This window comes from Callithrix jacchus, chromosome 3 (genome assembly GCF_049354715.1).
Source record: "Callithrix jacchus isolate 240 chromosome 3, calJac240_pri, whole genome shotgun sequence".
In the NCBI taxonomy this organism is placed as follows: domain Eukaryota; kingdom Metazoa; phylum Chordata; class Mammalia; order Primates; family Cebidae; genus Callithrix; species Callithrix jacchus.
This window is the reverse complement of record NC_133504.1, coordinates 86710826-86737255: the sequence shown is the minus strand read 5'-3', so window position 1 is coordinate 86737255 and position 26430 is coordinate 86710826. Positions and strand designations below refer to the sequence as shown.

At 37.0% G+C, this 26430-nt stretch overlaps 1 protein-coding gene across 1 annotated transcript in view; it reads left to right on the top strand.

The window, feature by feature from the left end:
• ENPEP (glutamyl aminopeptidase) overlaps window positions 1-26430 on the top strand; it is an 88054-nt gene that overhangs the window by 14663 nt on the left and 46961 nt on the right. Inside the window, exons 3-8 of the mRNA XM_002806653.7 lie at window positions 774-905; window positions 17094-17214; window positions 19866-20020; window positions 20451-20564; window positions 23558-23692; window positions 25491-25556. Of these exons, the coding sequence (XP_002806699.3) occupies window positions 774-905; window positions 17094-17214; window positions 19866-20020; window positions 20451-20564; window positions 23558-23692; window positions 25491-25556 (723 nt within the window). The remainder of the gene's footprint in view (window positions 1-773; window positions 906-17093; window positions 17215-19865; window positions 20021-20450; window positions 20565-23557; window positions 23693-25490; window positions 25557-26430) is intronic.

The following is a 26430-nucleotide window of genomic DNA, read 5'->3' as shown; positions in this document are numbered from 1 at the left end:
GGAGCCCCATCACGATTATATAAGTGCATGCACAAACATGCTTGAAGTGTCAGCAGCACCCATTCTGGTCCAGCCTCCCTCACTTAATCTCTTTTTAAACCTTCCCAAAGAGAGTGGCTGTGGGGGATGCGGAAATGTTTAAATAATGGAAGCAGGAGTTGGGCAGGTATTCATGGTTGAAGTCTTAGGATTGGTGATCCACAGTGAGGACAGCAGAGCTGGCATGGACCAAAGAAGTCAGATAGGTCAGTAGTTGTGTCAAACAATGCTAATCCTTCTCTCTGTCCACGGAGACTGAGGCACTGACTTTGGTGACCGTACCTTTGGTCTTTGTTGTAGACAACCAAAGATAGAAAAGAGAAGCCAATGTTCCGCTACATCAGATACTGCAAGTGCCCTGAATTAGCAAATACCTGAGCACAAGGCGGTTTTTCATTAGGAGATCACAGTACTCTCAAATATTATGGTCGGCATGATGTCTTTAGTGTAGACAGTTAAACTCCTATTCAACTGATAGTCCAGTCAAAATTTTATTTCTCCCTGGTAAACCTAATATGGTACATAATTCAGTCTTTCACAGTTCTAAAAACAAAGTAAATTTTCCTATAGTCCTTTCAACATCACCACAAACAATTTTACCTCTAAGCTTTGACAAAGGACTTCTGACTAGAAAGCAATGTTTGGGGCAACCATTTATTTATTTGTCTTGTATATATATATATATATATGATTGATCTTTCGATAGATAAAAGTTTATCTTTTCTTTCCAATAGAAAGAAGAGTCAGTGGATGATAAATGGAATCGAACAACTTTCGAGAAGTCTGTCCCCATGAGCACGTACCTGGTGTGCTTTGCTGTACATCAATTTCACCCTGTAAAGAGAATATCAAATAGTGGAAAGCCTGTGAGTCTCATATTTTAAAAATTTCCACCTATGCATTTGTAATTAATTTTATACTTTTGTTGAGTAGTGTTTTTTTCCAACAACATTAGTCACTAGGGTCTGTGAACTTGATAATACAATAGAATAATATAGAAAAATGTAGACTGAAAGGACACAGGTGAAAAATAAACCAACATGACAGACATAGATATTCATGGCCTTCAATTATTTCAAGATGAAAATTTGCTGTAAGTCAAGAGCTACCTCCTAAGTATGCCAGCACCAATATGTTAAAATGTTTGGGAATGCTCAATGTAATCAAATGGTTGAGTATGTGTGTACCTCTCCCAGATACAAACTAGAGAAGAAAGAGGAAACCTGAGGTAAAAGAACATCCTTCAAGAGACTAGGCACTGAGAAGTTTATGGCCCCATTCCTATATGTAACCATATATACAGGAATGGGGCCATCCATAGTTTTTTTTCCACAACATTAGTCACCAGGGTCTGTGAACTTGGTAATACAATAGAACAATAGAGAAAAACCGAGTAAGGGGAAAGTGGCACAAAGTATCCAAAAGCATTTTTTAAAAGTATAATAAAATATAGTTATGCTTTTTAAAATATCAAGACTACTAGTTTAATCACTTTCTTCCTTCCTTCCTTTCTTCGTTTTTTCTTTCTTTTTTGGACATGGAGTCTTGCTCTGTTGCCCGGGCTAGAGTGCAGTGGCACGATCTCAGCTTACTGCAACCTCCACCTCTCGGGTTCAAGCGATTCTCTTGCCTCAGCCTCGTGAGTAGCTGGGAGTATGGGGCCTGCCACCATGCCCAGCTAATTTTTGCATTTTTAGTAGAGATGGGGTTTCACCATATTGATCAGCCTGGTTTCGAACTCCTGACCTCAGGTGATCCACCGGCCTTGACCTCCCAAATTGCTGGGATTACAGGTGTGAACCACTGCACCTGGTCCAATCATTTTCTTTAGAGGAACCGCATACTTTTATGTAATTATTTTTTGTTTTATTTTGAAGGCCTCTATTTCGCTTATGTCCTGAACATTTATTTTGACTGTCTATTAAGCAAGTTAATACACTTCTGAGTCATATATTTTATATATAAAAAGCCTCATCATCTTTACAATATAATTTTATAAGGAGGAAATCATCACCCTCATTTTAGAGATGAGAAAAATTGAAGTTTAATTGAACCTAACTGAATTTAGGTTATTTGTTCAAGATCACCCAGCTGCAAGTAGTAGAGACTTAAATTCCAAACTCCTTCCAAATACTGTATCTTGCTTAGCCTGCTGAAGTGTGATATTCTGAAAATATCTTTATCTTTTCATCAGTCATTGGAGGAGAGGGGATGAGTTCCTCTATTTCCCATGAAATGAACTCGCAGGAAAATCTGCCTTTGCTTTGGTGTAGTAGGAATTGATATTTAGTTGTTTTCAACCTGGGTTGCCAGCATGCTGCCTATACTGTATCCAAATTATAGCAAGCAGGGGATGTCCACAGACCTTTACAAAAGGCTGCATATCATGATGACTCATCCATAGTGTAACTTTCCCTGGCCACATATGTTGTTGTGATGCAAATTTCAGTCACGATAAAGGGAACTACCAGAGGCCGATAGATAATATTAGGTATGAAATGGAAATGACATCAGAAAGAGGAAGTTGTTTTTTCTGGATTGCTCTGAATGCAGTTGATGGCATTCCTCTTGCTTAATATAGAGGTGAGAACATTAGTCCAGCTTGTTTTTTTAATTCAGTCTCATAGCAAACATGCAATTTTCATCTGAAGGTGCTTTCTTCATCATTGAAAATTCAATTGCATGGCTGTCTTTCATCATGTGGACGTGTTTTCCACACCAATTCTTAAAAATTATTATTACATTCTGGGAAACTTTTTCTATTTGAGGTAGAAATAACAAGAGAAAACAGAAAGGCTAAGCAATTCTACTAAAGATGACAGATTCTCATAGGTAAGAACAATGCACTTAACCAATCAGCAGAGGACATAGTACTTGGAGTTATTTTCTAATAGTGACAGTGAGCTTGAATTTCCAATATGACTCTATCACCTGGTCCTCTGACCAAGGACCCTTACTTGTAATGTTATATTTTACTAGCTAGGTGAATCATTAGAGCCTGTGCCAGTTAGTTAGCTGGGTTCTTAGGATGGATTTTATATAAAGGATTTGAAGTGACATAATGAAAAAATACAGTTTTGCAAAAGATCCCAAATGTCCTGTAGGTGGTAATTATTTCTTAAATGGTTCTTCTATGAAGACTGAGAGCATAACATTCTGTCTTAAATAAGTGATGTGTTCCATCATTTGGGAAGGAGACAAATATAATATTGTTTTAATATATTACTTTTCAATCATCTATTTTATGAAATCAACAGAAGCCAAACTACTTTTTGAAACTTCTCAGAGGCTCTGAGGCAGAAAAATTTCAAGCAAATGAGATGTGCCACTTTCCCCTGACTCCAACCCTTCCATAGAAGATAGGCAGCCAGAGTTTCCCCTCCTGAAAAAGCTGTGGGGCCATTTCCTTTAAAAGTTGAACAGACCCTTATGGGAGAAATTTAAGGCATCCAGTGTGAATGCTAATGCTCCACAGTGAGTTCCTCCTCTGGCATTTGCGAGGAGCCCTCCTGGCTCCCTACCCACTCACCGTAAGTTGAAATCTAATTGTTGACACCCACGCAAGTATAAACTGCTCCTGCTATGATTTCCCACTCCAGAGAGTTATAGAAAATCAACCTACTTAAATCTATTGAAATGAAACATCAGAAGAAACTCACACCAGCCTCAGAGTCCTACATTCTTAGACCTGAACAGATAAGCTAAGACCACCAGGTATGTGAGGAAAAGAAGCAAGATAAAAGAAAAAATGCAAGACAAACAGAAACACAGTGGGAGTAAATAGTTAGTGATAATTGGAGAAACAAAAGAGAATTCCACAAAAGTCATAACAAAATTAAACATTCACACACACAGCCTTTAATTAATATATTCAAAGATTCAAGAATATGATAATCATAAAAGAAAAACCAAAAAGTGATGAGAAAACAATCAGAAATAGTAGTCAGATTTTACAACATGATTTTCAAAGCATGTGGGACTCATCCCCGAGAACCTGTTTCTGACTGATTCCTTCCAAAAATGGAGCTTAATATATTAATAGCTTCCTATCCTTATGTCTTGTTCCCATTTTTATATTTTAGCAATAATTTCTGCATATTAGAAGAATTAGTGGGGGTGCATCAAAGTATCTCTTTACTGTACCACCTGGGCCCAAAGTCCTTTTATTACTTTTTAAGTAAAAAACAAAAATAAAAAATGAAGTCATGTAGTTGTTATGTACATCAGTATTAGGTGACTATGCTTATCCACCCTGCTTTTGACAGTATTATTCTGGTACATTAACCACCTGCTATTCATAATCAGATTACACTATGTAATCTAAACCCTGATTAAATTGGCTTGGGTTTATTTGCCTCTCTGAGAGTAGGTCTTTTATATCAATAAACACAGAATCAATGCCTACATTTTTAATTGTTTAGTTGGAGAGAGTATAGCAGACTTTAGTAGTTGAATCATTCATTATGTTTAAAATATCCTTGTTGCTCATGAGAAAAATTAAATTGGTTTTTAAGGTAGCTCAGAAGACCTTTCACTCTTCATATTTTCTTTTTTAATTAATTGCATTGCATTTTGAACCAATCCTAAACAGAGTAACATGAAGAGTTACTTAGAATAGTTTAGCAGTAATTAAGGCCAGCCACTGATGGAAGGATTTTTTTACAACTCTGCAAGAAATCTACTCCTGAGGCTTTCTTCAGGTTTAAGTTGATTGCTTAGGGTTTTTTTCTTTTTTCATTTTTTTTATTTTTAAAGATGGGGTTTCACCATGTTGGCCAGGTTGGTCTTGAACTCCTGACCTCAAATGATTGGCCTGCCTCGGCCTCCCAAAGTGCTGGAATTACAGGCATGAGCCACTGCGCCCAGCCAGGGTTTTAAAGTAAATGAAATCAGCCAGGCGTGATGGCTCAAGCCTGTAATCCAAGCACTTTAGAGGCCAAGGTGGGCGGATCACCTGAGGTCGGGAGTTCAAACCAGCCTGACCAACATGGTGAAACCCCGTCTTGAAAATAAATAAATAAATAATAAAGTAAATGAAATCACTGAATTTCACCACAGAAAAGCAAACAAGTGAACACACCCTGAACTGTGCCCAGTATAGAGAGATTATATGACTTTTTGGTTCTATGAATAAACGGTTAAGTTATTGTTTTTGTAAAAAAATGTAATCCTATTGTTCCTGCAGGGGTCATCAGATAGTAAACAATATCCCCAATAAGCATGTCATGAACTTCTCTGTTGGAATATATTGCAATTCATTTTCTTTTACTTTTTATTTTTTTATTTTAAAGACTGGGTTTTACCGTGTTGGTCAGGCTGGTCTTGAACTCCCGACCTCAGGTGATCTACCCGCCTTGGCCTCCAAAGTGCTTGGATTACAGGTGTGAGCCACCACACCTGGCCTGCAATTCATTTTCAAATCAAGAACAATGTGTTATAAATATATTTTTTAGTTTTAAAAATTATAAGTTTAATTCAGGTACATTATTGAAAATCTGTAACAAAAACACAAAGTAAGGAAAAGGAAAATCACCCACAGTAGCATATATAAAATTATTTGAAGTTATTAGATTTGTGATGCCTTCTGCGGTGCATTTGACCTACAGTAACTTTGCCAGATTGCTTTAGCTTTTCTCGAGTCTTTAAGGAATCAAATTCAGGACAAGTTAAACGGTAATGGTGGCGGGGCACAGTGGCTCACACCTGTAATCCCAGCACTTTGGGAGGCTGAGGTGCGCGGATCACTCGAGGTCAGGAGTTTGAGATCAGCCCAGCCAAAATGCTGAAACCCTGACTCCTCAAAAAATACAGAAATCATCTGGGTGCAATGGCGCATGCTTGTTATCCTAGCTACTCAGGAGGCTGAGGCAGGAGAATTGCTTGAACCCAGGAGCCAGAAGCTGCAGTGAGCAGAGATGGCACCATCGCACTCCAGGCTGGGTAATAGAGCAAGACTCAGTCTCAAAAATAAAATAAAATAAAAGTCATCGGTGATTCTGTTCCTGAGAAACAAAATCTTAGGGGGCCCTGAATTTCTTTGGGGGCATTTGGCCTCTGTGTTTTATAAAGAAGTATGTGCAAAAAGAAGAAATTACCTTGTTGGAGTTTATTTCAACTCTAGTCAAATTTTTCTTGGCTTTCCTGAACAGAAGAGGTAGTTGGGAAGAATTATTCACTAAGAGAATGCTGGTGCAAGATCTTATCTATTTAATTAGGTTTATGCTATGACCATATTAATCCTAATAACTCAGTAGAAGGGATTATGTTGTAATTTCTTCTAAAAAGTCTTACGGGATGATTGCTAAATAGTTGCATCTAGGATCGTATCTGTGAACGGGTTCTTCCTACTATCTGTGTCTTCTTACTTGCTTCTATCTTAGTCCATTGTTTGCCTGGATTAGAAAGATTGGCTGAGGGCAGAGAGTATGTATGCATATGTGCCATGGATTTTTAAACACACACTCCCTCTCTCTCTCTCTCTTTTTTTTTTTAACACAGACTATCATTATAACAGTTTTAGGTTTTGTGCTATAGACTTTGATTTATGTATTTCTCTTCACAGAAATAATCTTATTAAGTTTCATTGCTTTAATGCTCAGATATATTTTTAAACTTCTTATTTTGAAATAATTTTAGATTTATAGAGAGTTGCAAAGACACAACAGAGTCTCCATGTAACCTCCCCTTAATGTTAATATCAAACATTTAATAAACATTCATCAAATCTAAGAAATCAATATAATACAATACTATTAACTAAGCAACAGTCTTTACATGGATTTCATCAGTTTTTCACTTATGTGCTTTTTCTGTTCCAAAATCCAATAGACGATATGTCTACATTATACTTAGCAATTTGTCTCCTTAATTCACTCTCATATATGACATTTCTCAGGTTTTTTTCTTTTTATGATTCCGACATTTTTTAAGAGTACTACTGTTCTGATATTGTGTAGACTGTTTCTCAGTTTGGATTTGTGTGGTGTTTCCTCAAGATTAGACTGAGGCTTTGGATTTTGGAGAATACCACAGAGGTGAAGGGTCTTTTTCATCACATCCTATCGGGGGTACATGACATCATCATGACTTATTCCTGGTGATGACCTTGATCACTTGGTTGAGATGGTATCTTCTAGGTTTCTCTGCTGCAGTTTACTAGTTTTCTTTTCCATATTCCATTTGTTAGAAGCAATCAGTAAATGCAGTCCACACCCAAGGGGAAGAGAGTTAAGCTCCACTTCCTGGCAGGGGAGGGGGGTAACAAAGAATTTATGGATATACATTATGACCACTACAATGATTAATAAATATTTAGGGGGTGATAATTAAAGGCTATGTACATTTCCTGTTTCTTCTTCAGGGTTTGACCACTTATTGCAGCATTCCCCAGTGGGTGTTCACAATTATTATTGTGGTTCTAAAGGTGATTTTCCTCAGAATTATTTTTGACATATAGTCGTTTCATTATTTTAACAAGTTATTTTGGGGTGGAGTCATGAATGAGATTAGTGCTCAGAAATATGCAGAGACATCACTGGCTCTCCCCACCCTCAAAAATTAAAAAAAAATTAAAAAAGTTATTTTGGATGTGGCTTTGCTAAGTTTTCAGAATGAATTTGATTTCTAGAACATTTTAATTAGTTAAAAAACTAATTTCTTTACTGGAAAGTTTACTTTAAATTGAAGATTATTAATCATCCTTAAAGGAATCTGATTAGTAAGCCATGGAGGATTGCTAATGATTCTTATTTTTTATTTAAATTTACAAAAATATAAACAAAAAAATAATGTAAAATTTTATGAGGTAAGTTAGATTTTTTTAATGTTCATTTTTAATTTCTTAAAAATTATACTGCAGTAATAATCAACAAGCATCAGACAACTTAAATTTTAATTTAAATGGAAATTAAGCTGCCAATGAATGCTTTGTATTACCTAATGGCCATGCTGAGTTTCTTCTCAAACAGAACTTCATAGCAGCTGGGTTCTGAACTCAGAGATCTGAACATATTTTGAACCAGCATAGCTGCAGCAGATAAAAAGTGTTTTGTCACCTATACTTCAAGCCAAGGTTTTGCATGTTCATACTAATTTATCTACAAGGAAGGAGAAAACTAAAATTTAGAAGGAATATATCACATTGATAAGGCAAAACTTAAAAAGAAAAAAAACTGATGTATCACTATTCCTTTCTACTAAGTACCCTCCTCTGCTGACTTTCTACCTACTGCTGGAAGGATATTTAGAAGAACATAAACTTTATAAAGTTTAACACATTTATGGCATGTTCAGTAATACCAGCTATGTACCTTAAATACACATTTATAGATTTAAAAACGATATAGATTTATTTTCTCTGTCTCATTCTGGCTACCTCAGTACTGATAATAAAAAAGTTCCTTCAGACTGATTATTTTATAAGTCTTTACTGAGCATCTACTCGGTGCACAGGAGGATGCTAAACCCTGAAGGGAGTGAAATATGCTGATATCTTTACTTCAATTGAGATGTGCAACAGATATAGCCACCACTGCCTGGTGCCACCCAAGTGTGTTTTCAGGTCTTTCTTGGTGTTACTAGCCCTGAGTGCCAAGGATCTTACCTTGTGTTTTGGGGATCCTTTAAGAGTCCTTGTTATTTAAAATTGTGCGGCTCTTTGGAGCATCTCAGATGAGACCTTGCAAAACCTCAAGAAATAAATGATGCTACTTCTTCAGGATGATCAGCTGTGAGAAGTCAGGCTACTGTCAATAATTAGAGTTACCATTTACATTCCAAGGACATTCCTGGGCAAACCTGAATGTGTGGTCACCTCTATCAATAGACAAGGACAATAAGGATGTGGCCCCAGGGCATGGCTGACCTGAAGCACTTCCAGGTGGAAACTGCAGGCCCCTGCCTGGCTTCTGACCTAGGTGACGGGGGCGATGTAACAGGCAGTCTGTTTAAGCTGATGCTTTTCTGTTCGCATGGTCTTTTTAAGTTCCATGCCCTCATCTCAGCACCCTCAGCCTCTTTCAGGATCTGTTTAAGGTCTTGTCCTTTCAACCTTCCTTCTTCCCTGGCCCAGGTAAATCCAGTTTTTTGAGAGAGAGAAGCCTGGACATCTCTTTATTCTCTTTTCAATCATTATTACAGTGAAAAACCCTGTAGTTTGCTTTTTTCCTGGCCTTATGTTTTTATTGCTAAAAGCCTTTTGAAACCAGGTTCTTGTAATCCAAAAAGTTTGGGCTTTTACATTTGTTGTGTGGGCATCAAGAGCCTATTTTGAAAGTGAAAACTGTAACGTTTATATTTTCCCCCTGCATTTTCCTAATGTTCCTGATGGCAATGTGGACACCACAGCATGAGTATCAATCATATATAAGGAAGCATGCACAAAGAAAATTACAGAGGTTAATAATTCAGTGCATTATCTCAAATGAGACTAATGCTTTCAATGGGACACATAGAACTATTACATGTCATACATTGCTTATGTGTTATCTTACTTAATCCTCACAATAACCCTGTGACATAAGTGCTGTAGTTATCTCTATTTTGCAGCTAGGATTCAGTCTTACAACTAGAGAAAACAGGCAGCATGACGTAGTGAAAACAAACTTTGTCCTGAGTGCCAGTGTCAGTTCTGCCTTAGACTTCATTTTTCTCATGTATACAATGAGGAAGTTTATTTTAAATTACCTTCAAACTCTAAAATTATGAATAGAGGTCTACAATCCTTATCTCAAATCCTCATGGCCAGTTGTATGTTGAAATTCAGAAATTTTCAGATTTGTGAAAAGTAATGTAGTTGGAATACTATGTGTTGCTAACTACAGCAGTATTTGGGGCAGCGCCTTATAATCAGTGAGACAGAATCAGTGATAACAGTAATTTTTTATAGTGAGGAAAATAAATATTTTTGAAAACCCCTTAACAGTTCAGGTCATACAATACTGCCAAATTAGTTTGCTTAAACCTATAAAAAGCTTTGGCCAGGCGCGGTGGCTCAAGCCTATAATCCCAGCACTTTGGGAGGCCGAGGCGGGTAGATCACGAGGTCAAGAGATCGATACCATCCTGATCAACATGGTGAAACCCCGTCTCTACTAAAAATACAAATAATTAGCTGGGCATGGTGGCACGTGCCTGTAATCCCAGCTACTCAGGAGGCTGAGGCAGGAGAATGCCTGAACCCAGGAGGCGGAGGTTGCGGTGAGCCGAGATTGCGCCATTGCACTCCAGCCTGGGTAACAACAGTGAAACACTGTCTCAAAAAAAAACCCTATAAAAAGCTTTTGCTTTTTAGAACTCATTGCTCATTGGATTTTATTATTGTGGATAAGCGGTTGTGGAAACTGGACCAGTGAAAGGATTGGGGTAATCATCAGTGATGCAGAATACTCTTTTGTATTATCATTAATAATTCTGGATTCATAGAATTGATGTGTGGAGTAAAAGAGATGCTGCATGGAAAGTGTTTATCACTTGAAAAAATTTAAGTTCTCAATAATAAGACTAGAAAGTAATCATACTATTCCTATGGCTGAGCTTTGTACTTGGTTTCGGTCGCAGGGGCATAAATAATCATTGAAGGTAAAGGTGGTGCACAGCCTCATTAACTTGTTCAGGGAAGGTTGATCTGGTGCATTTAGTCATGATTGTCAAGCAAAGTTAAGTCTAGCAAAGGGACATACAAAGGAAGTAATAGTAATCAACCGGGAATCAATGCTCATGGACTTAAGTTCTAGCTCTCAAATGATTCAAGTCGCTGGAATGAAAGGGGATAACATTAAGAATTCCAAAAGCCTACATGACAGTAGGCTCCAACAGGATAAGGGAAAGTGACAACAATGATAAAGCAGATGTGTCACACCTCCCAAGAGAAGAATCAGCTGAATACAGCCTGTAGAAAGCCCAAACTTTTCCCAGTGACATTAGCTCCATAGATTCAGTGCTTTGAAAGGTGACTAATGGTATCCAACAGTGATATACCAGGTAATTTAATTTGCCTAGGGAAGTTACTGTCTTCAATAAGTAAATATATCATAAAAGTTAGGTTCTTGAAGCCTTACAAATTTTATATTTATGTTTATATATAATGTTTACATATAAAGTGATAAAGTTGACACACAAACCTTATATTTAACCTTTAATAGGGTCCTTAAATTTAAAAAGGCATATATGACTCTTTTAAAAGATAAAGAACAAAGAAAATACATGTATGCATCCTTCCTCACTTCATGTTATTTCAATATGGCTAGTCACACACTTAAAAAATCATCTCAGTAGGCTGGGCGCCGTGGCTCACGCCTGTAATCCCAGTACTTTGGGAGGCCAAGGCGGGTGGATCACGAGGTCAAGAGATTGAGACGATCCTGGCCAACACGGTGAAACCCAGTCTCTAGTAAAAATACAAAAAAGTTAGCGGAGTGTGGTGGCACGCACCTGTGGTCCCAGCTACTGGGGAGGCTGAGGCGGAAGAATTGCTTGAACCTAGAAGGCGGAAGTTGCAGTGAGCCAAGACTGCACCACTGCACTCCAGCCTGGTGACAAAGCAAGACTGTCTCAAAAAAAAAAAAAAAAAAAAAAAAGAAAAGTGCTGGGCGCAGTGGCTCACACCTGTAATCCCAGCACTTTGGGAGGCCAAGGCAGGCGGATCACCTGAGGTCAGAAGTTCGAGACCAGTCTGGCCAACATTGTGAAACCCTGTCTCTAAAAAAAAAAATCATCTCAGCAAAGCAAGCACATACACTAGAAAACCGGCAATTATTAAATAATGATGACAAGTCAGGAGTAATTTACTGAAAATTATCATGGACAGAAGTGCTGAGGGTTAGCAGATGCTAGAGGAGAGTCAGCTACCTCTGCCAAAGCCCAAAGGAAAAGGAGATGCAGCTGGAGAGTACATTAAAAGTGGGGTCGGAGAGCAGAGAAAGTGTGGTGAGAATGAGTGAAGGCATCAGCACAGGGAGGATTGCTTTTTAAAGTCACCAAATCCAAGCATCACAGATGTTCTGTTGTTACACGGATTACAGCAACCATGTTGAAGCTTTAAATGACAGGAAATGTTGGGATGTTGCTAGAATCTTTAATATAAAAATGTTTGTGATATATGGTAGTTAAGACACAGTTATGCTTTGGCTAATTATGTTACAAAATTAATGGGCTGTAGCTATATATTCTCTGATGGTTTAGCTCTGTTGATAAAAGTAGCAGTGGAGTAAAATGTATAACCTGATTTTTTAAAGGTAACTTTATGTTTATGTAAAATATTTCTTTTTTTTTTAACTTTTATCGTAGGTTCAGGGGTATATATGAGTATGTTCGCTCTATAGCAAATTGCATTTCATGGGGGTTTGATGTACGGATTATTTCACCTCTCAGGTAATAAGCTTGATTGATAGTTTTTCCATTCTTACCCTCTTCCCTTTCTTTACCCTCAAGTAGGCCCTGATGTCTATTGTTTCCTTCTTTGTATCCATAAGTACTTAATGCTGAGGTCCCACTTATCCGTGAGAAGATTTGGTATTTGGTTCTCTGTTGCTATGCTAGTTCTCTTAGGATAAAAGCCTCCAGCTTTATCCATGCTGCTGCAAAGAACACGATCTAATGTTTTATGGCTGTGAAGTATTCCATGATGTATTTATACCACATTTTATTGATCCAGTCTAGTGTTGATGAGCATTTAGGTTGATTCCATCCATGTCTTTGTTACTATGAATAGTGCTGCAATGAACATATGGAGGGATGTGTCTTTATGGCAGAACAATTTATATTCTTTTGGTTATATATCCTCTAATGAGATGGTTGGACCGATTGATAATTCTGCTTTAGTTTTTTGAGAAATCGGCAAACTGCTTTCCACAATGGCTGAAATAATTTGCATTCCCACCAACAGCGTATGTGTTCCCTTTTCTCTACAAGCTTGCCAGCATGTTATTTTTGACCTTTTAATAATAGCCATTCTGACTGGGTGGGATAGTATCTCATTGTGGTTTTCATTTGCAGTTCTCTAATAATTAGTGATATTGAGCATTTTTTCATATGCTTTTGGGCCATATATAAAAACTGTCTTTTGAAAAGTGTCTGTTCACGTTCTTTGTCCATTTTTTAATAGGGTTGTATGGTTTTGCTTGCTGATTTAAGTTCTTTACAGATTCTGGGTATTTTACCTTAGTTGAATGCATAGTTTGCAGATATTTTCTCTCATTCTGTAGGCTGTCTGTTTACTCTGTTGGTAGTTCCTTTTGCTGTGCAGAAGTTCTTTAGTCTAAGTCCATTTGTCCACTTACTTATGGTTTTGTTGCAGTTTCTCTTGGCATCTTTGTTATGAAATCATTGCCAGATCCGACGTCTAGAATGGTATTTCCTAGGGCATCTTCCAGGGTTTTTTTTAGTTTTAAGTTTTACACTTAAGTCTTGTATCTGCCTTGAGTTGACTTTGTATATGGTGTAAGGAAGGGGCCCAGTTTCAATCTTCTGCATATGGCTAGTCAGTTATCCCAGCATCATTAAACTACACTACAAGTAGGCTTGTAGTATAGTTTAAAGTCAGGCAACATGATTCCTCCAGCTTTTTCTTTTTGCATAAGATTACCCTGGCTATTTTATTTTTGGTGCTGTATGAATTTTAGAATAGTTTTCTCTAATTCTGTCAAGAATATCACTGATTGTTTGATAGGAACAGCATTGAATCTGTAAATTGCTTTGGGCAGTATGGCCATTTTAACAATATTAATTCTTCTTATCCATGATGTTTTCTTTATTTTTGTTTGACTGAGTTAGTTTGGGGAGCCAGTTTTTGAGCTCTGAGATTCTTTCTTCAGCTTGGCCTGTTCTGCTGTTAATAATTGTGATTGCATATTGAAATTCTTGTAGTGTGTTTTTCAGCTCTGCCAGGTCACTTTGGTTATTTTCTTTTAATTGTCATTCTGTCTTTCAGTTCCTGTATTGTTTCATTGTAAACCTTAGAGTCCTTGGATTGGGATTCAACTTTCTCCTGAATCTCAATGATCTTCCTTCCTATCCACATTCTGAGTGCTGTTGCTGTCATTTCAGTAATTTTGGCCTGGTTGGGAACCCTTGCTGTGGAGCTAGTGTGGTTATTTGGAAGAAAGAAACCAGTCTGGCTTTCTGAGTGGCCAGAGATCCTACACTAGTTCTTTCTCATCTGTGTGGGCTGATGTTCCCTCAACTGTGGTGTGATTTGAGTACAGTCAAGTTGGTTTCTTTCCTGGATGTTTTGCAGAGGACCAAGTGTTTGTTCTGGGTCATTATTTGTGGCTGAATGCATGTCCTTGGGTTCTCAGGGGGGTTATATTAGCGAAGTATTTTTGGTGCTGAAGGTTTGGCTTCAACAGTACATGGTGCTTAAGCCTAATGGCCAGTAGTTAGGCTCTTGCTCAGCCACATGGCTCCTCTGTATTTCCTCCTGATTGCAGCTGTGCTCCCTCTCAGTGCTCAGAAACTGGGCTCCTCTTTCACTTAAGTGCTGGCTGCAGATCTCAGCTTGGCACTCCTGGGCTGCTCACCATAGCCTTGGAACAAGCTCAGACTTTATATTCCTTCTGCAGCTTGGAGGCAGCAGGGGAAGGGACCTTGGCAGTGGCTGTGGCAGGGCGCTGTTCACTGGTCTCTTGGAACTCCACCCCAGAGAAATGCAGAGCCACTACCAATTGGTGCAATCTGCCCAGGGTCAGGTGGTTGTTTTGTGAACCCAAGCCAAGAACCTGCGTGGTGATGAGCAGGGATAGAAGGGGCTGTGGCAGGGACAAACTGGCTACTTCTCTTTAGGGTGGCTGCAGCTTGCTGGAGGTATGGTTAAAGCACTCAGAGTCTTTGCTGCTTCCCTAGTCCCAGGGCAGTAAGGGCAGGGCCATTGCGGCAGCTGAGGCAGAGGGGCTTTCGATTGCCTCTGGAGCTCCACCTTAGAGAAATGCAGAGCTGCTGCTACTGGGAATGTTCAGCCAGGGGATAGGGCCACTGCACTGCTGGACTGAGCTGGTGAGCTTGGTGAAGAGCTGGCCCTGATTCTGAAGGGTCATAGATCACAGATGATCTGCAGACTGACCAGGCTGCAAAGACAGAGTATATTTCTATGGATTTGAGTTTCTCAGAAACAAAAAAGGAAGGAATTGCCTTTATTTTGATTGAATTTACACTAACATCAATCTTCTTTAAACACATTGCCTTCTACTGTCACCAACAGAAATATGGAGAAAGAAAAAGGAATTACACGGTCTCAGAAGCATACTGCTTAAAGGGAATTTATTTACCAACATGAAAAATGAGAAAATGTTAGCAGAAAGGGCACATTGAGTCTTTCTCCCTCCCATTGCTCCACCTATGGTGGGAGACCTCAACATGATCTTTCTTCTTCTTTCATAATTCTCTTTCTCTCCCGAAATATTATGTGCAGCACCAAAGCACTGAGTGTGTAGACAGCAGTGGAGTGTGTCAAGGGGACTGCCCTTCCTGAAGTTTTTAATGGTAGAGAACAGATGTGCTAGAAAATCTGGGAGTTTTGACATACCAATTAGTTCTCAGAGGAAACATTCTGAGACTCTCAGCTTATGACATGGCAATCCTGTATGAATGTGGTGACTTTTATTTTAAATGGTCAATTCCCTTTACTCTGTTCAATAGCCAAAAACTGAAGCCTTAGTTTCACTCCGCTTCTTGGAAGATGCCTGTCATTGTTCACAAAGAGGACAGGAGGGCAATCCAAACAGTTTCACTTTTCGATTGCTTAACAACTGTTAGAGTAAATGTATCCTCACTTATAGGAAAAAAAAATTTCTAAGAATATTGAGATAATTGAGTGAGTCGTGCTGTCTTTGGAGGTGAAGATGAACACATCTTTAGTTATGCAAATAAGGCAAGAATGTCAATTACCCAGTGGCTGTGAGGACAGTGAGCCAGCATTGGTAATTTAAGGGATGCCCTTTCAGAATGTGTTCTTCACATTAGTGAATCATTCCAGTGTTCTTGGATTCTAGGAAAATGTGGTTCAGTATATGTGCCTAAATGATCAACGCATTAGGAATAGTAAAGAGTGTAGGCAATATTCCTTTTTTTCTCGTTTAAACCCCGAGTCAGCTGATCTAATTAGGTAAATGGTCTTGAACTTACTATAGGACTACATCTTTTCCTTTCCTTGAGGGTTTTGAATCAGGTCGTAGGTTTAGCAGGTATATTTTACTTGAATTTCTCACAAACTTTTAGCAGACACTAGTTGTCTGAGGCACTGCTTCCTCTTTCACATATTGAGAAATGCCTAAACACCTGTGATATTCTTGTCCAGAGACCACATCTACTTTCACAACACTATGTTGAAGAGGATTCTTGAAAAATTATTATAAAGTCAGACATGCTTAGAATTGTGGACAAAAATCTGTACTGGGTTTGATTTATAAATTATGTCATAAGGACACAAAGTAGTGATTTAGAGAATTGATGTAGGTTACCAAGATGAATTCCTCTCAGGAAAAGTTTGTATTGTATTTTAGGTTCCAGAGCGAAATAGTTGAAATATCAGAAGGGTTATTTTGAAGTAACTGGATAAAATAGCACAAGTGGAAAACATGCATTCAGGGGCTCTTTAGATGAGAGAAATCCCAGGAATTCAATTCCTCAAGGACAAATTACACACACAGAGAAAGAGAGAGAGAGAGAGAGAGAAATTGATAGGTGGGTATATGGATGGATGAATGGATAAATTCATGGATTTTAAGAAGACAATATAGGTTCTAAGTAGAAAAAATTAATAACAGTTTTCAAGTGTCTGGGACACTGTGCCAACCATTGTGTCTTACATTATTTCTAGTCGTTAAAATCACTCAGTGAGTTGTGAAGGTTTATTAACATTTTACATAAAATTCCTTCAGAGTCTTAGAGATGTGAAATGATTTACGTGAGACAACACAGCTCATGTGAGGCAGAATTTAAATTCAAATTAGACATATCTGGCTCAAAGCCCAGTTTCTTTCACATATGTCATGCATCACAGTTTTGGTATTTTGTTGAAGGAAAAATAATTTTCGCTGAATTTTTTGTGTTTTGTTTAATAGCTCACAATTTATGTCCAGCCAGAGCAAAAGCACACGGCCGAATATGCTGCAAACATAACTAAAAGTGTGTTTGATTATTTTGAAGAATACTTTGGTATGAATTATTCTCTTCCTAAATTAGGTGAGAATCATTTAAAAAATTGTCGTATTTTTAACATTGCCTTTGTTTTCATCTAAGTTAATTCATTTCTTCTAATTATGCCACCATTAGTTAACAGTCATCCTTAAGTCCTTTTATTTTATGCCTACAATATCTTGGGCTCAAGTAAGTCACCTGCCTCAGCCTCCAAAACTGCTAGGATTACAGGCATGAGAACCAAGTCACCTGCCTCAGCCTCCAAAACTGCTGGGATTACAGGCATGAGAACCAAGTCACCTGCCTCAGCCTCCAAAACTGCTGGGATTACAGGCATGAGAACCATGTACTCTGTTCTTATCTGATAAATATATAGTCTTGTGTTTCCAACTAAAGATGAAAGTATGTGCACAAAATTGCAGAGCTTGGTAGTGACAGAGCCACGAATAGCAACCTAGATCAGTTGATTTCAAAAACAGTATCTATCCCAGTACTTGCTCTGCCACCCTATCAGCAATGAGTTAAAAAAATAATAGGGATAGATAATATTTTAAGAGTCCCATGTGCTTTTGAATCTTTCCATTGTTGTACAAGGCAAATTCCAGATTCCCTAGAAGTTTAATGAAATACTGGTGTTCTTTTCAGCAACATTTTTCTAATACAGAGGGAGACACGCATTATTTTTAAAGTAAAAGTGGGGCTACAACCAAAATGATGTGCATATGACATTTCTATCAACAGTAGAATGCTTTATTAATAAGCTGGCCAGCTACTAGCAATATAACACCCATATACATGTTTGTAGGGATGAAATGAAGGCAGTAAGAAAGCAAATTAACCAACAGTTGGCCTTCCTGTTTCTGTTTCTGCCTTTAATAAATTATCAATGCAAATGAGGGGAATGCCAAATTCTCTGCATGGGAATGGCTATGGCTCTGAGCAAGCTTGTAGATGCTGCATATCTCTTTAACGGATACAGTTCCTTTTTTTGATTGCTTAACAAATGTTGTGAAGGAGCTAGAAAAAGAAACAAGTTTTCATCAGAATCAGAATATTGGGCCAGGTGCGGTGGCTCATGCCTGTAATCCCAACATTTTGGGAGGCCCAGGTGGGCAGATCACTTAAGCCCAGAGGCTCAAGACCAGGCAACATGATGAAACCCCGTCACTACAAAAAATAAAAAAAATTAGCCAGGTGTTTTTGCACAAACCTGTAATCTCAGCTACTCAGGAGGCTGAGGTGGGAGGATCGCTTGACCCCAGGAGGCTGTGGTTGCAGTGTGCCATGATTGTGTCACTGCAGTCTGGGTGGCAGAAGGAGACCTTATCTCAATTAAAAGAAAAATCAGAATAATATTTAATAAAATATTATGCACATGAATTTAAAGATCCTTTGCCTTTTGTCTCACTTGTAACACCCAGTATAACCTGAAAAGTGGGAATCTCACAGATTTACTACTCCCTTCTCCTGTCTTAGTTTTTCCTTCTCCCCAACTCCTTTATCCTGATTTATGTGCATTTTCAACCTCTCAGAATTAATTATATCTTTGACTCCTTAGAAGTGACTTCTGTATTTATTAGACTCCAAAGAGTTAAATGTGCAAGAGTTAATTATAATGCCAGTACTGACCAAGAAAATGAGATCGCAAAAAATTCCTTTTGTTCAAGGATTAAGTGCAGTCTGCACTCCACCACTTTATGAAAAATACTGGCCCTTGGGAGAGATACTTCTCTACCTTTTAAATGACAGTCTTGTGATAAAATAACCAAACATAAAAATGAGGATATCATGAAGAGGAAAGCACTGGTGCAATCTTGACCTCTATTTAAGACACATCCCTCTCCATTCTTTTATAAAAAGCATTACGAATATTTACTTTAACAAAAAAGAAAGGGCCCTCTCTTATACATTAAGTAAAAAACCAATTTATTTTCATTTCTGTGCCTCATTTAAATTATACATAATAATAAAGAAATTACATTCCATTTACAGTTCATTAACTGGGGAAACTGTATTTTGGCCACTAATCAACTGAGCATTTTCTGTCTTGGGATTTAACATACACCTGATCAACACTGCCTCCTTCTGTCAGATATTATGTGTAAGATCACAGAAACTCCTATCCAACATTTTAAAACTGGAAGGGAATTTACAGAGAATATAGTCAAAGCCATGTTTCTCCAGCTAATTTAATGCGTATAAACGATGGTAACCTATTAGATTGGTAAGGAATCAAGTTGACATTAATTTTTATAGAATTAGAGAAAAATGGAGTTTTATATTCTCAAATATTCTGTATCTTTGAATGGAAATCTGTACACTTAGAAGCTCGGAACTTCTAAATACTAATTTGAAAACTTCATTCTCTTTTTCCTCACAGCTTATCCCCTAAAACAGATATGGCTAATAAAAATGAAATACAGAAACAAAGGACATAAAATTATAGCGGCATTGCCATTAGTGTTTTTCTTTAAAACAAAAACAAAGCTTTCATATCTGGAGCCAACAGGGAATGCTCCATGGAAATTCTGAGTGCATTAGAACAGAAATGTTTGCACACATGATTACAATTTTCTTTACTCTAAGAAATTATTTTTAGACTTAAAAAAAATCATCCAAATAACTTAATTTGGTAAGAAATGCTATGAACAAATGGAAAGAATGTATTTCTCACTGGACTCTTTCTTTTTCTACAGATAAAATAGCTATTCCAGATTTCGGCACCGGTGCTATGGAGAACTGGGGACTCATCACTTACAGAGAAACAAACCTGCTTTATGACCCTGAGGAATCAGCTTCATCAAACCAACAGAGGGTAGCCACTGTGGTTGCCCATGAACTTGTGCATCAGGTATCAAATCTTAGCACTGAATCAGCTTGTTTTTCTGAAGTGGCTTAAGACCACAGGAATAATTCAAATTATTTGTGACTTAGCAAATAAAAAATAGCCAACTCAGAAAAACTTGCATGAAAATCTTTCTTAGTACTAATAAACATTTAGCCATAAATATTTTTTGAAACACATTGTTTTGCCTTCGGAAATACACATGAGAATAAATTTATATATCCCCAGTAATAACTAAATAAGGGCAATAAATTAAGGACAATTTAATATTATTTAAGTAATCAAAATAAAGCAGGAAATAAATGTTAAGGACAATGCCTGCCACTTCTGTCACAGTGACAATATTGGCAAGGACGAATAAATGTTTTGACATTTTCTAGGCCTAGTTACCATAACCATAAGAATGTAATTATCTCTTTACTGCTTATAATTTCAGTGGTTTGGAAATATTGTGACCATGGACTGGTGGGAAGACTTGTGGCTAAATGAAGGATTTGCTTCATTCTTTGAGTTTCTGGGAGTAAACCATGCAGAAAAAGACTGGCAAATGGTGAGCCCTTAACACATAAACCCCAAATCTCTTTTCCTCATGCAAAGCAGATGGAAGCCTGTGGATTATGATAATGCTCCTGAGTCAGGTGGCAAGTACAGAGGTGAACTGGGAATTCCATTGTGAGGATAGGGTGGAGCCAACTGACTTCCACTGACTACACCTTGCTTAGAGCCTTTGCCCAGTCCCTGGAAGGGTAGCTGATCATCAAAATTTGGGGATATCCCTGATAGAGTCACTCAAAAACACATTATCAAGGCAGAAAAAAAATTAGGTGGCATAGAAAATGTTAACTCTGTGTTCAAGAAAGTATAGCACTAACACTTTGAAAAAATGTTGCAGTCTCATTTGTGAATGACTTACCTTATTTCAGAGAGATTGCAGAAATAGTGTGATGAAGAGATAATATAAACTTAGTAGTTAAAGTTCAAGTCCTAAACACATCATTTCTTAGATGCATGACAGGGAATATAATCTTGAGCAAGTTCCATCATATCTCTGAGTCCATTTTCTCCTCTGTGAAATAGAACGTTATTCTCTATCTTGTAAGCTTACAAGCTCCCAAATGTGCATGTAATGACTATTAACATGCAGTGTGTCCTTCAGATGCCTGGAATAGAAACTTTTATGAACCTAAAAATTTTTTCCCAGGAAAGCTAGGTATATTTGTTATTTATATTTATATCATGGGAGTATTCTTATCTGATTGCATATATAAATGTGCAAATATGTGGATGTGTCTAATTACAAGAGGTTTTGTACTATGCAAAATACTGCCCTCTACTGGACAGAATAAAAACGTTAAATACTTGGAGCCCTTAACAGTTTCTCTGTCTACTTTAAAGTGAAAAGGCTAATTTACAACAATTACTTCTTTACAAATTTTATCTACATCTGGGTTTCTTTCACTATGGAACTATTGACATTTTGGACTGGATGATTCTTTTTTGTGGTGGACCGCCTGTGCATTATAGGATAGTTAGCATCCTCAACTCCTATTAACTAAATGCCAGTAACCTGCAAGCCTCCGTTGTGACAAAAAATGTCTCCACATATTTCCAGATGTCCCATGGGTAACAAAATTCTCCTCCAGTTGAAAGCCACTCATTTACATGGAAAATTGCTGATTTTATAATTTACTGAAAATAAGCTGTATAAATGAAAAATTATGTCATCCTTTATTTTATCCCTTAAAGTAAACTGAAGCCCTTATATCAAACTGTTATAAGAAATTATAACATTTTAATATTGTCTAATATTGCAAGTTCAGTGTTTCAAAAGCAGTGGCTAAATTCCAGAAGAATTTGCTGTACACTTCTTAAATGAAATTTAATCACATGGTTCAACACTATTAATTCATTCTTTCATCTATTAATTTAGTCCTTTTTTTTTTTGAGTTGAAGTCTTGTTCTATCATCTAGGCTGGAGTGCGATCTTGGGTCAATGCAACCTCTTAACCTCCACCTCCTGGGTTCAGGCAATTGTCCTGTCTCAGCCTCCTGAGTAGCTGGGACTACAAGCCCTTGCCACCACTCCTGGCTAAATTTTATATTTTTAGTAGAGATGGGGTTTCTCCATGTTGGCCAGGCTGATCTCGAACTCCTGACCTCAAGTGATCTGTCCTCCTTGGCCTCCCAAAATGCTGGTATTACAGGTGTGAGCCACCACACCCAGCCCATTCATTCATTCTTCATTCATCAAACATTTTGGAGGACCCCAAAACAAATAATAAAGAAAACACATTTCTTCCTCTTAAGGAGTTCTCAACTTAAGCACTTGTGTATAGAAGGTCAGATAAATAAAGATATTTTATAAGTGAGCTCAGTAAATACTACAATCATGGACCCTCATTTCACTGGTAAAAAATCGGAAGGCCTGGAAAATAATATAACTTTCCGACATCACAGAGATAGCTAGTAGCAAAATCCAAAATCACACACACAGTTGGTATAGTCAAATTTCCTGACACTGAGAAAAGGATTCTTTCTACTCGCCATACCTAAACTTCCTAAGCCAACAAAAATCAAAATCCAAGCCAAAGTTATCTTGATTGGCAGCCATCATTTGATGGTAGTAGCTTTCCTATTATAAATGCAGCCTGCAGCATTGGAAAATGTAAGCGAATATAGCATACTCCTCTTTTGGAAATATTTTTAATTAAGTAGATCCAATAAAATTTTTAAATTTTTTAAATTTACCAGAGTTAGATTTCAGAATCTTAGTGCTTAAGAATCCAAATAACTATAGTAGCTAATGGGTTAGGTTCTCATTCTGTGCCAGCTACTATGCCAAGTACTAACCGTGAATTTTATCATTGAATCCTGTGCACAGTTCCAAAAAGTAGAGACCATCATTACTTCTATTTAATGGGTGAGAAAACTTGCTTAAACTTACATATCTAGAAAGTAGAAAGACTGAGCTTTGAATCAGGAAGTCTGACAATACTGCTAGGATTGTCAACCACTCTATTCCTGACAAAACCTAAGAGAAAAACAAGAGGTGATTAGAACTAAAGGATAAGCTAATATTTTCTTTCTTTAATGATGAATCAACCAAATTTCAATAACAAGTTGATATTTTTTAAAAAAAACCCTGATCATCAATATTTGGCAAAATGACATGCTGCCTTACTTAATTCTCAGACCAAATCTGTGGGGTGATGTCATCATCCCCATTGCATAGATATAGAAATGGGGCTTGAAAAGTTTGGCACATGTCCAAAGTCACACAGAAGTAGCAGAAGCAGAATTCACAGAAGTTGATGTCTTCTTGGCCTGTCATCTGGGGAAAAATTAAAAGGAGATATAAGTAGAAGAAGATGAAATCAATATAGATCAATCAGTGCAAAATATGATTAATTTGAAGACCTAATGTTTAAGTAATTTGACTCATTTATGTTTATGTTCCTCTGATTTTTCTTATATATGGTATTTTAATGTATGAACTAGTATAAAGGAAATACTATATTTCTTTGGCTCATTCTGTCATTTCAGCGTGACCAAATGTTACTTGAAGATGTATTACCTGTACAAGAGGATGATTCTTTGATGTCTTCACATCCAATTGTTGTCACTGTGACAACCCCTGCTGAAATAACATCTGTTTTTGATGGAATATCCTACAGCAAGGTGGGGGCAATGGAACATTGTTTTGAACGTCTTCCTGTTTAGTGACTTTTCTTTTAGTAGGTGCCTAAGAATGGTCAGAATGCCCACACTGTGCCAGTGAGCTTCCGAAAACAGTAGAACTTATTCTGAGTGCTGGATATTCAATAGCTTATGCTTTTCAGTGGAATTTAGCGCTGGTCTTGTCACAGGATTTTAAAAGAGATTTTTAAGAATTTCTCTTTACACATTTGTTTGTAATTGTTTTCATTCTGATAGTTGAATATTTAGACTTTAAGCATCACATTTCAAATTGTTTGATTTTTTAAAAGAATAAATCCTTTTCTTCGATGTGGTCAACAAGAATTGCCACATATGTGCACAGCCTTTCTAGTATAACCTTTTAGTGCCTGCAATAAACATTTACATCCAACTCAGAAAGAAATATTTGTATTCCTTTTTAGAAGATGTAAAGATGATTTTGTTAGCATATTGTAGGTGAGGCTTTTTTCTCCACTAACATTTTATAAAAAGTTGCTGAAAATCTATAACTCCAAGATTTATGTGACACATTGTGTCCCATAATATTTCATATAGTCTCTACTTCAAATATATTCCACATCTGTATGTAACATAATTTATATTTTTATTTTAGTCATTTTCTACCTCAGCTTCTCATGGTTTTCCCACTACACTGAGGTGCTTAAAAGCTACTGCAAAAGAATACATTTTGTTATCCTGAGTGATACCTAAAGCTTTATTTGAGTCAAAAATATTATAATTATTAAAATGAATACTTGAGTGAAAACAACTCCTATGTATTAGTATTTGAAATTTGTAGCATCGTATATCTTGACCTTCCTTCTCATATGATTCCCATAGTGTGTGTTCATGCTTCTTGAATTCATTTTTTCTTTTGCATTACGATTCTTTTTATATTTATATTAAAATGAAAATTTCAAGTCCACTTATAGCCTATTCTTATTATTCACATGGGAAAAATTTAAATTTATTGAATCATTTTTCCCCTTAGTCTTAAATACTTCTCGGGTTGAAGATATTACGTCCAAGATACAGAAGTGTTTCTAGGCCTTTAGCTTTCTAAATAGGTACAAAATTAATTTATAATGCTTAATTTACAGTAAACAACTAACGAGTGGGGGGCAGTGTTTTCTTCATTCAGTTACTTGAAAATTGATTTAAAATATTATAATTGTGCATTTCAGTACTAATCTTATAACACATTAAAAGAAAGTAGTACAGAGCCGAGGTCATCATTCTTCAGATAAAAGAAAAGCAAATAAGACCACTTCGAAGAGATTGCATGCCTATATGATGTATCCAGTATATTAAGCTATTTGACTAGATAATTCCTTGTCTGTGTACTTCCTTCTGCTAAGGCTAATTCTTATTTTCAAGTATGAAAACATATTTAATAAGTTGGCAAAATTTTACCCTGAAACTACTTTCCTCATTCATCAAAGAACCTGTTTTTTTAGCCTATTTGTCTTTCATTAAGAAAGCCCCATCTGCTGGTTTATCTGGGGAAGTGCAATAATTATTTGAATCTGAAGTCCCTGAAATGATGGCCGTTTTAGCAATTTCTGTTTAGCTTTTAGTTATTTTTTAAGCATAGATACAAAGGCTATGCTAAGTGGTATTTTCATCCTAAAATCACAGAGCCTTATAATTTAGCAGAATCATTTTGAGGAATTAATCTCACAAATATGATCATGAAACACTAGTTGCAATAGTAGTAACTGATAGTTGTTCTGTATATGGCCTTTATTAGTTTCATTTGTCATTTTTTTCCCCATTGTAGGGAGCTTCCATTTTGAGAATGCTTGAAGACTGGATACAACCAGAGAATTTTCGAAAAGGATGTCAGGTATGATTTATTACTTTTAGTGCTACCAAAAGGAAACTACACTGATACATGCTGGTGAATGTTAAGATATGGATAATTTCCATTTTAATCTCCTACTCAGGCATAAATAACATAGCAAAAGATAAAAAGGTGATTTTACATCCAATTGAGTACCTACATGGTATCTGTAATGATCATTTAGCAGAAGTCTCATGGAGAAGTTGAAACAGATGACTTAGTTATTTTTGATACTCCTTTGTGCATTAGTCAGCTTGGGCTGCCATAAGGAAATACCATAGACTTGATGGCTTAAAGGACTGGATGGCATTTTCTCACAGTCATGGAGGCTGGAAAGTCCAAGATCAAGGTTCTGGCCAATTTAGTTTCTGGTGAAGGCTCTCTTCCTGGCTTGCAGTTGGCTGATTTCTCACTGTGTGCTCACACATAGGAGAGAAAGAAAGTAAAAGAGAGAGAGAGAGAGAAAAGGAAAGAGAGAGAGAGAGCACACTCTGGTGTCACTTTACTTGTTCCATCATAAAGGTGCCAGCCTCATGATCTTATCTAAATGTGATACCTCCCAAAGGCTTCTTTTCTAAATACTATCACATTGGGAGTTAGGGCTTATATGGATTTTAGGGAATACAATTATTTCCATAGCAACATGATATAAACATTAAAATCTATCTGTAAAGGTCATCCCTTATACTGAGTATAAGACTTTTCCCTTATTACTAGATTAGAAAAGATCAATAGTAATATGCATATTACAACGGAGTCAATGAATAAAGAGGCTAACAGAAATGACAGTAAACTTTCTGATGCATTTCACACATCCCACTTAAGCATATTACTCCAGGAGATGTTTCTGTTTCATTGTCGTTCTTCTCACAGACAT